The sequence below is a fragment of the Hippocampus comes genome, unplaced genomic scaffold (genome assembly GCF_001891065.2).
Source record: "Hippocampus comes isolate QL1 unplaced genomic scaffold, H_comes_QL1_v1.1 scaffold85, whole genome shotgun sequence".
In the NCBI taxonomy this organism is placed as follows: domain Eukaryota; kingdom Metazoa; phylum Chordata; class Actinopteri; order Syngnathiformes; family Syngnathidae; genus Hippocampus; species Hippocampus comes.
In genome coordinates, this window is record NW_017805540.1 from 5205671 (window position 1) to 5214362 (window position 8692).

An 8692-nucleotide genomic window follows, 5' to 3' on the forward strand; every position below is an offset into this window, starting at 1 on the left:
CCACACTTCTCCATCACGTGACCGATTACTTCAAAACAAAACGCAGGAGCTTGCAAAATGAGTAAAAAAAAAACTGCTGGAGACGGCGACTAAAACAAAATTACGAAGTAGACTGGACATAAACCACACACTTGAGTTGTCATTGTCTCCTATTACCCCGAGATGGGACCGTCTGGTTGCAGACAATCAAGGTCGGTGCTGTGGTGAGTCGTCATTTTCATGCACTTTGAATTTGCGTTGTATCGTATTTTGAAGGCATTAAACATTACCATAGCGATCGGAGTGTTGCGGCCAGATTAGACGCTCCTTGTGTTTATTATTATATTTCGAAAACGCCACAGTTTTCATGCAGCTCATACCATATTATTTTGTTGTATTAATTCCGCCACACCTTAAATGTCGGTCCCTGAAAATATTGTCTGACATAAACCGGGCCGTGGGACAAAAAAGGTTGGGGGCCCCTGATATACCGTATATATTCCTGCTTTGAAACAGCTTCCCCCATCAAAAAAATGGAAATGCAAAGGGGAAAAAAAATCCACATAGCTGGTCGGGAGAAGACATCCCTCCAAATGCCTGCTCACGGCACTCCACCAAACAAAAATGTCACCAAAATTAGGAATAGTGAAATAATGATGACCTCGTCTCAATTTGCTCTCGGATGTACTTGTTGAAAAGTTGAACAGAAAGCTGATACACACTTCATTCTACCTTCTGCCATCCACGCAATGGAAAAAAAACATTTGATTGTTCTGCCTAGCTTCATCCATACCTGGCGTTGATCGATGGAAATATTCAATCCTTTTGAGACAAATGGAAAGAAATTGGATCATTTTTCATATCAACCTAGTTGGGAATCACTGCTCTAAAAATGTTGCAAACCTCATCATCAGAGAAGCGTCCAATCGTATTCTTTCCTGATTCCCCGATCTCGTAGAAGCTGGAGGAGAAGTTCCGCGTGAACCGGCGCGAACTGATCGCCTTTGAGTTCCCCGTCCTGGTGGCGTTGGAGTTCAACCTGCACCTCCCCGAGCACGAGGTCATGCCGCACTACAGGCGCTTGCTGCAGACCTCATAGTAGCCGGTGGGCAATCGGCCCCCGCCCCGCCCCGCCTACTTCAAGTCACGGTACTGCACGGTTGGGACTGCACTGCTGCAGAACTTAGTCCTCACCTTTTTTCCCCTCCGCTGCCATTTTGTATATTTTTGACTCTCTTCTTGTTGACTTTGACAACTTTGTATTTTTTAGGGGGTGAAATGGATCTTTTTCTCGTTTATCATTTCATTTTTTTTTTTTTTTTAATCATCAATCTGCTTTGCGTGTGATTGCTTGTGGATCATCGACCATCTTAAAAAGTGCACTTTCCTCCCCCCCAGAATATTACCAGATTTTTTTTTACACAGCTCCGGATTGCAAAATTTGGATCTTTTCTAGTATATGCATGAGGAAACAACATTTGGACTGCTTTTTTCCTCTCTCTTTCAATTTCATTGTGCTATTCCAATCGCTTTGACCAGTGTGTAATCTTCATCTGCTCTATGTTAGAGTGTATCGTTAGCACCTTAAGGTGCTCTTTGGATGGGTGGGGGTCGTTTTTGGAGAAATGTGGGTGTGGTCACGGTGGATAAAAGATAAATGATACCGGCTTCCAAATGCAGCTCATTTGAGTCATTTTCACCTTCGGGAATGGGCTCTTGAGACTTTTAACCCGCGGCCACCATCTTTTATCTCTTTTTCATGGCAAAATGATCGCCCAAAAAAAAGCTTCACAAATTTGCGTTGCCCGTCTGACGAGAGTCTAATTCTGATTGGGGCTCATTTGGGCAAATTTCCTGGGAACAGTTGGACTCAGTACAAGTGTTGGAATTTCTCCAGAATTGCCGTTTCACACCAAAATGTTCAATTTCAGGCACGGGTAGCTTGAGACTTTTTCATGTGTCCTGTTATGTTTGACGTCCACCTAATTTTGCATTGATTGGTGAAACTGGTGTCACATGTAAATTTTCATGGCAAATCCTCAAAATAATCTAGTTTTGGTGCCATGCTCCGCCCACTTTAGATGGCGTAGGGGGAAAAAAGCTTTTTAAATTGCGGTCGTCTGTTAAGGATGCCTGCTTCTGATTGGGGCTCATTTGGGTGAGCCTTGAAATTCACCCAAAATGGCTGACGTAGTTTGTTTTGGGCATGGGCTCTTGAACTTTTCATGCATCCTGTTATGTGTCAGGGGCTTCTTTATGTACCAGGGGGCGCTATCTAGTGACTTTTGGGGCAAGGTCGTGTTTGGGACCACCAAGTAAAATATATCTATCTTTACCAGGATACTTGGCAATGCCTGGTGCTAATCGTTTGATTTGGCATGTTTACAAGTTGTCTTATAATCCTCCTTCAGGAAGAAATTTTTAAAAATTATATAAAGAGCTGAGATGCATTTGCAATTCAGGTAAGACAAATCACACACAAAAATGTGATGAGGGGCTATTTTCAAGTGTAAAAAGAAGTTGGATTGTTGCTGGCACACCCCAAAGATTTCAGAAGCTAAGAAATGACTGACGGTCAAAAATTATTACTGCTTCATTGTCATTGTAAATAAATCACTTTGCTTGTCGAATCAAGGAGAGACTGTTCTTTTTGTTTATTTTTTACGATGTGGCATGGAAAGAGTGCTTCTGGCTATTCTATTTCTGAGCGCTAACTAGCTTTACAGAACTACACTATTATGAATGAGAATTGATCAAATTTAACACTTGCTATGCTCGCAATTAGTGCTTGTGGAATAAGAATGAAACAGAATAATCCACCAGCTGCCATTTTGTGCTGTACTGCCACCTTCTGTCAAGCACAAGAAATGCTCTCGTCAGGTGACAGATTTTGGAGCGCCTTTTCACAAAGAAAGAAAGCAGAAGCCAACCGGTTGAAGGTGTCCCCCACCTACTGCCTGAAGACGGCTGGGATAGGCTCCAGCACGCCCCGCGACCCTTGTGAGGATAAGCGGATCGGAAAATGGATGGATGGATAGAGAAAGCAGAAGCGGCATACTCTCCAAGTTTGGCTTTCACCTTCCCTATCAACTGTTGGAATCTGTCACGTGGACGCTCCAACGTAAACAAGGTCCGGGTCAAAACAAACGGCGAGGGCGCGCGAGATCCGCGGCTTAGTCAGCCCCATTGACGGCTTAATTCCCTCCCTGGGTGGCTCATAAAGGCTTCCATTGACAGGCATCATTGTGAGAACGTGTCATGTCTTTTGGCGGCGTCAATGCATGCCGTCTACCTTTGCCCGGAACATAACAATTGGCTGAGGTGGCGTTTTTTTTTTTTTAACCATCACCGTCGTGTGACTCAGGACTTTTCCCTTGTAAACACGAAGGTCTGGAATGTTGGGCAAGCGGCATGTTAGCCCACTGACCCGTCGTGCTTCTTGATTTATTTTGTTTACCGAGAAGTAATAAGAACCACTGTCCAAGCACATGACATCCATGGGATCGTCTTCATGTCCGACGCAGCCACCTAATCCCTTTTGTTCCAGCCACGAGAGTCAGTTGAAACCGCTGTAATTGCAAACAGTTGACGCAAACCGGCACATTAAACGCCTCTCACACTTATTTATTGATAAACCCGCAAAGGGTCCTCAAGGTCACATCACTATGGACAAAGCACCAGCAGAAATATTTATGGGCCTGCTACCTGTTACGACTCTGTAACCGACCACATAATTGCCAAAGTCAGATTTAGATGTTTGCGGAAAACAGGGACGACCCCCACCCCAAAATAAATAAATTAAAAAAAATGTAAAAATTGCAGAAACAGGAGTCCTGATGCTTCAATTCAACTTAGTCATTTTGATAGTAGGCTAATATAGCCAATATAGATACAGACAGCATGTGTTGCCTTCATTATACGACTTTAATTTTTTTTTGCGGCTCCAGACATATTTGGGTTTTTCTTTTTTGGTCCAATATGGCTCTTTCAACATTACAGACCAAACCAGTAATGGAACCATAACTCGGTTATATTTGTGTAATTTCTGCACCTTGAAATTTGAAATAATGTCCTGTTTTAGAATAAAGGGATTGAAATTAATCTCCCCAACCCCCGGTCTCGGTTTTTTAAAATCCGATTCATCATTAAAAATAATATATATGTATATGTGTGTGTGTGTCATATATATATATATATATATTTAGTAATAGTGTAGTGAGTGAGTATTGTCACGATACCAAAATTAGGTATTCCTGCAAAGGCTTGTTAGATAATCCCACGAGACTAATACTGACACGATACCAGTTGCTTTTAACCGTTAATGCTCGGAATTTTTTTCCTGTTTCGGAATTTGAAATGTACTCCTGTGTAAACAGTCCTAACGCACCTTGTGTCTCACGGGGAACGCAAGTGACATCAGTGTTTGCTTAAGAGCTGCGAACCACAAAAGGTTGAGTACTTTACAAACAATGAGCCACTCAATTCTCAGCATCTTCCTGTTACGTGACACGCGTGATCTGAGCGTCCTCAGCTCGCTATCGCTTTCGCACACAGTCATAGAAACTGTTTCCTGCTTTTAAAAAAATGCTGTCACTTGATCGTTCGAATACCCAATTGGCCATAGAGATTGTATTTTACAACAGCACCGAATGAGTGAGCCTCAGCAGTCGATAGTCCGCTGCTTTCTGCTGTGCGTGCGTCAGCGCAAACGTGTACGCAAGCGCATCTTTTGATTTCAACCAATCAGCGCCGATGCAACCGACGTCACACACGACAACAGATAAGCTAACCGAGACGACACTCTCGGACGGACACGTTTTTCTGCCAATCTGTGTGTTTCCCTTTTTGTCCAAATATATTTTTTACGACAACAGCTGTCCTGTCAACAGCATCTTTTATTCGTTCCACTGGGGTTTAGCAAGTGTGTTTATAAAGAGACGAAAATCTCTTGACTGTTACTAGTGTTAGTGCCTCAACATGGCTACGCTTGTGAAAGCAAAACTACGAACTCAAACGCGTGTTCGTTCAATGTTGTCAACTAATATCCGGATTAATTTTAGGCAATATTTCCTCAATTCTCCGGAGAAATTTTCATTAAAATTTAAAAATCCGGAATTCCGGGAAAACCTGGAGGACTTTCATCAGTGAATTTTTCTAATCTGCTTTTCCTCACGAGGGTTGTGGGTGTGCTGGGGTCTATCCCAGCTGTCTTCAGGCAGTAGGCGGGGTACACCCTGAACCGGTTGCCATTCGCGTTCACACTCACACCTCAGTTCATTTTCGAGTGTGCCATTAATCTGCCATGCATGCTTTTGGAATGTGGGAGGAAACCACAGTACCCGGAGAAAACCCACGCAGGCCCGTGGAGAGCATGCAAAATCCACAAAGGAAGGCCGGAGCTGGAATTGAACATGCCATGCCAGTCGACACCGGGCCGCCCATAATTGTTCATTGCAGTCCTAAATGTGATATTGCAGTCAGGCTCCAACAAAGGAACAAAGTCACAGTTGAATTTCAAAAATACAACTTTATTGTCATCATATTTCACTTGTTATTCCAGATAAAAAGTAAAAGCAGAGTTACGCCTTTTATGCTAACCTCCGCTACTTTATTCATGCAGGGATGTCAGATCTATGTGATGATACGTCACGATCATATCACAGATTTTAATTGACCCAATGGGATCCAGCACGCGGACCCCAGACAACCACCGCACAAAAAGCCCTTCGGCGATCAAGGCCAAGTAGCAGCCACAGGCTCGCATGTTATCTTGGGCTGAGAAATTTTTAATAATGTATTAAAATTTTTCTAAAAACTAGTCTCCAAAAGGAATGGTTCAGTCACTTTTACAACCCAGACACAGTAACTGCATCAATTAAAAATTGTATCCCAAACAAAACAAAAAGTGGTACTGCTCGTTCCAGATCAAGCTGTCATTGTACACATGTTGCAGTAGTCCAGTTCTATGCCGAGTCAAGAGTTCCTTTAGTAAAAGAATGACTTCTCAAACAATACAGTCAAGGATGTGAAAGAATATTTAAATTAGTCCCATAAATTAGAGGTATTCACACGTGCGTAAAGCTGGCACTTAAACCTATTCGGCTACTGCAAAAATGTTTTCTTGTTTACAAAGATCACCCGTGATAAAACTTACTTCCTCAAGTAGACCTCGCTCAGGTGTGCCCAACTCTGGAGGGCTCAAGTAACTCTCTTGTCAACTATGCGAAGAGCAAAACCTGAGTCATTACTAGAGTTACAAACTGCATGTTATTGCATCATTACTCGGTACCAGTGAAGACTTGAAACATGTTGCATGTTAGCTTGAGCTGAGATATGTTGTTAAAAAAAAAAAAAAGTTTATAACAGCGTGTTCGTGGATTTTACGTGTGTGTGTGTATTTTAAAACTGACCAGGATTCCCCTTTAAACATTCCCAAATCACCACCAACGTAGGCCAAGTGTCTGTCAACTGACATCTCTGCATGATATTCCAGTCTCGATTCTATCACTTGAGCGCCAGATGGTAGTCGTGTGACGAGAAATGCCAAGTCATAGTCGTCAGTCCAATCAGTGTAAAAAGACAGCATGGAGACAAAGATGGGGCGAGAGAGCAGGTGGCACTCACGACCCGCAAGCTTCATTGTCCCGTCCATCTGGCCGGCTGTCTCAGTAATTGAGGAGCCGCTCCCTTTCGGTTCCGATGAAGCGCTTGTTGGCCGCAAGCAACTTTGCCCTGTTGGTCGAGGGGCCTGCCAGGGTGATACATGCTCAGTATTCAGTGGATATAAAAAAAAAAAACCTTCCTCAATCACATGTAGGATGCAACAGTACTTGCAACAATTTCCAGCAGCTGTAGACCTCTTTGCTGCCTTCCTGACCACTTCCTTTACAAAACCAAGGATGTGCTGAGTAAGAGGTTTTATACAAATTATACTGTTCATTACTACGACCACACTTGACCTACTGTGTGGAAATATGGGGAAACGCCTGTAAAACAAACACACTCCTTGTTTTAAAACTTCAAAAAAAAAAAATAAAAAGCATTGGTCAAAATATACCGAACCCACGATTACACTATTTATAAATTAAACACGATAAAATTTTATGAATTGGTTGACTTTAAAACGGCCTGGTTAATGTACAACGTATGCAATAACCTGCTCTGCCAAAATACTCAGCTGTTCGAAATTCGAGAGTTGCTATGATTTAAGGGGTACCAACCTCTACACAAAAAAGCCAAAACAAGAATAAACATCAAGCAAAGGTGTGTTTCTGTAATAAGTGTTAATTTGTGGAATAATTTTGAAACGGACCTGAAAATGTGTGACTTGCTTGCTGTGTTCAAAAACAGGTTCAAAAGTACCAAAAAAACCCCTGAAATAAATCTGATTTAAGTTGGTAAATTGATTAAATGCTGTGATGTAACGGAATGTTGATTATGACAGTGAGAGGAAAGTGATATATAAATATGCAAGTGTGTGTGCTTCGGTAGTCCCTGTACAAATCAAAAGTTGGAGAAATATATAGGTATAGCACTTATTTATATGTAGACTTTTCAGATTGAGATATACTACATGAATGACTACTATATTCATATCAAACAAATTAAAACTCACAAAGGACTAGATACATTTTTTACTTCTTTCTACTTCCTTCGAACATGCTGAATGAGGACTATTGCGGGGTTTTTTTCAACTTTACTTCCTGCCAAATTTCTATTATAAGTTTAAATGTTCAGTACACAAACAAATTTTTGTCAGAAAAGTTTTGACTTGGTATAGTATTATTTTACCATAACTATTTTCTCTTTGGCTTTTGTAAAAAGCACTTCTTTCGTGTGTGTGTTTTTTAGATAAAGTTTAAAAGAGATGTGTACTTTTTCTCGCCTTTACGTATGCATTGTCTGCTGTGGACTGACCTATGTAGCTGAGCAGCACAGGCAGAAAGATGAGGCCGTGCGTGGCACCCAACAGCACGATGGCCAAGTACATGCGGAAGTAGAACACCTGGAAGATCTGCGATTTGGACAGCGCCAGGATTAGGATTCCGCCAAACTTTGTCAGTGTGATTCCACTGAACACCTGAGACAAGAGGAAACAGCAGTATAACACAGTGCTTGACATAAACTTCAGCATACACGGCTACAGTCACAAAAAAAAAAAAGGTCATCCATGGGCTTAGCTTTTTGTGCCATACTTGCTTCCAAATAAGGAATTAAACCTCAGCTAATATTGGTTGACCTCTATTTACAGTTGTAAGACTCAGGAATGTTAAAATGTCACGTAAAACCATGACTATACAGTGAAAAGGTTTTTAGTCTTTTTACACTTGCAAGCCAAAAAAAAAACCAAAAAAAAAAAAAACTACGTTATGCTTGCCCCGTCATTTGGTTTTGACTTCGCGTTTTCACATTTTACATTGGTCTACATACATACATGGCAATGGCGAGTGATGAAAAAAGCGGAAGGGGCGTGGCCTGGACGGGGGCGTGGTTACTTACAAAAGTGGCACTAAACATGCTGAAGATGAAGTGTATTCAATTTACACAGTTTGAAAATTGAACAGAAAAAAATCCCAAGATCGCCACTATTCTTTCAAGTGAAAATTTGTGCAATTTTGCCTATGCATTCCTGGTGAGCACCAATATGTAACTCCAAATTTGCTGCTCAAAATCAAAACTAAAAAAGTAAACACATTCCCTGCCATATTTAAGA

The 8692-nt window shown here is 41.6% G+C and overlaps 2 protein-coding genes and 1 long non-coding RNA gene across 5 annotated transcripts in view; 1 reads left to right on the top strand and 2 right to left on the bottom strand.

The window, feature by feature from the left end:
* Positions 1-2609, top strand: part of cables1 (Cdk5 and Abl enzyme substrate 1) — a 31447-nt gene extending 28838 nt beyond the window's left edge. For all 3 annotated transcript variants that reach the window (XM_019879140.1, XM_019879141.1, XM_019879139.1), the window contains one exon: positions 938-2609. In XM_019879140.1, coding sequence (XP_019734699.1) covers positions 938-1078 — 141 coding nt within the window. In that variant the 3' untranslated portion in view covers positions 1079-2609. The remainder of the gene's footprint in view (positions 1-937) is intronic.
* A 3148-nt stretch (positions 2610-5757) lies between these two features.
* npc1 (Niemann-Pick disease, type C1) overlaps positions 5758-8692 on the bottom strand; it is a 46297-nt gene continuing 43362 nt past the window's right edge. Inside the window, exons 26-27 of the mRNA XM_019878836.1 lie at positions 7897-8059; positions 5758-6727 (exon numbers count right to left, since the gene is read on the bottom strand). Coding sequence (XP_019734395.1) covers positions 6645-6727; positions 7897-8059 — 246 coding nt within the window. The 3' untranslated portion in view covers positions 5758-6644. The remainder of the gene's footprint in view (positions 6728-7896; positions 8060-8692) is intronic.
* Positions 6762-7879, bottom strand: LOC109521333 (uncharacterized). Its single transcript, XR_002169334.1, has 2 exons — positions 7609-7879; positions 6762-6938 (listed from the first exon to the last, which is right to left on the bottom strand). It is a non-coding gene; the product is annotated as an uncharacterized LOC109521333 (long non-coding RNA).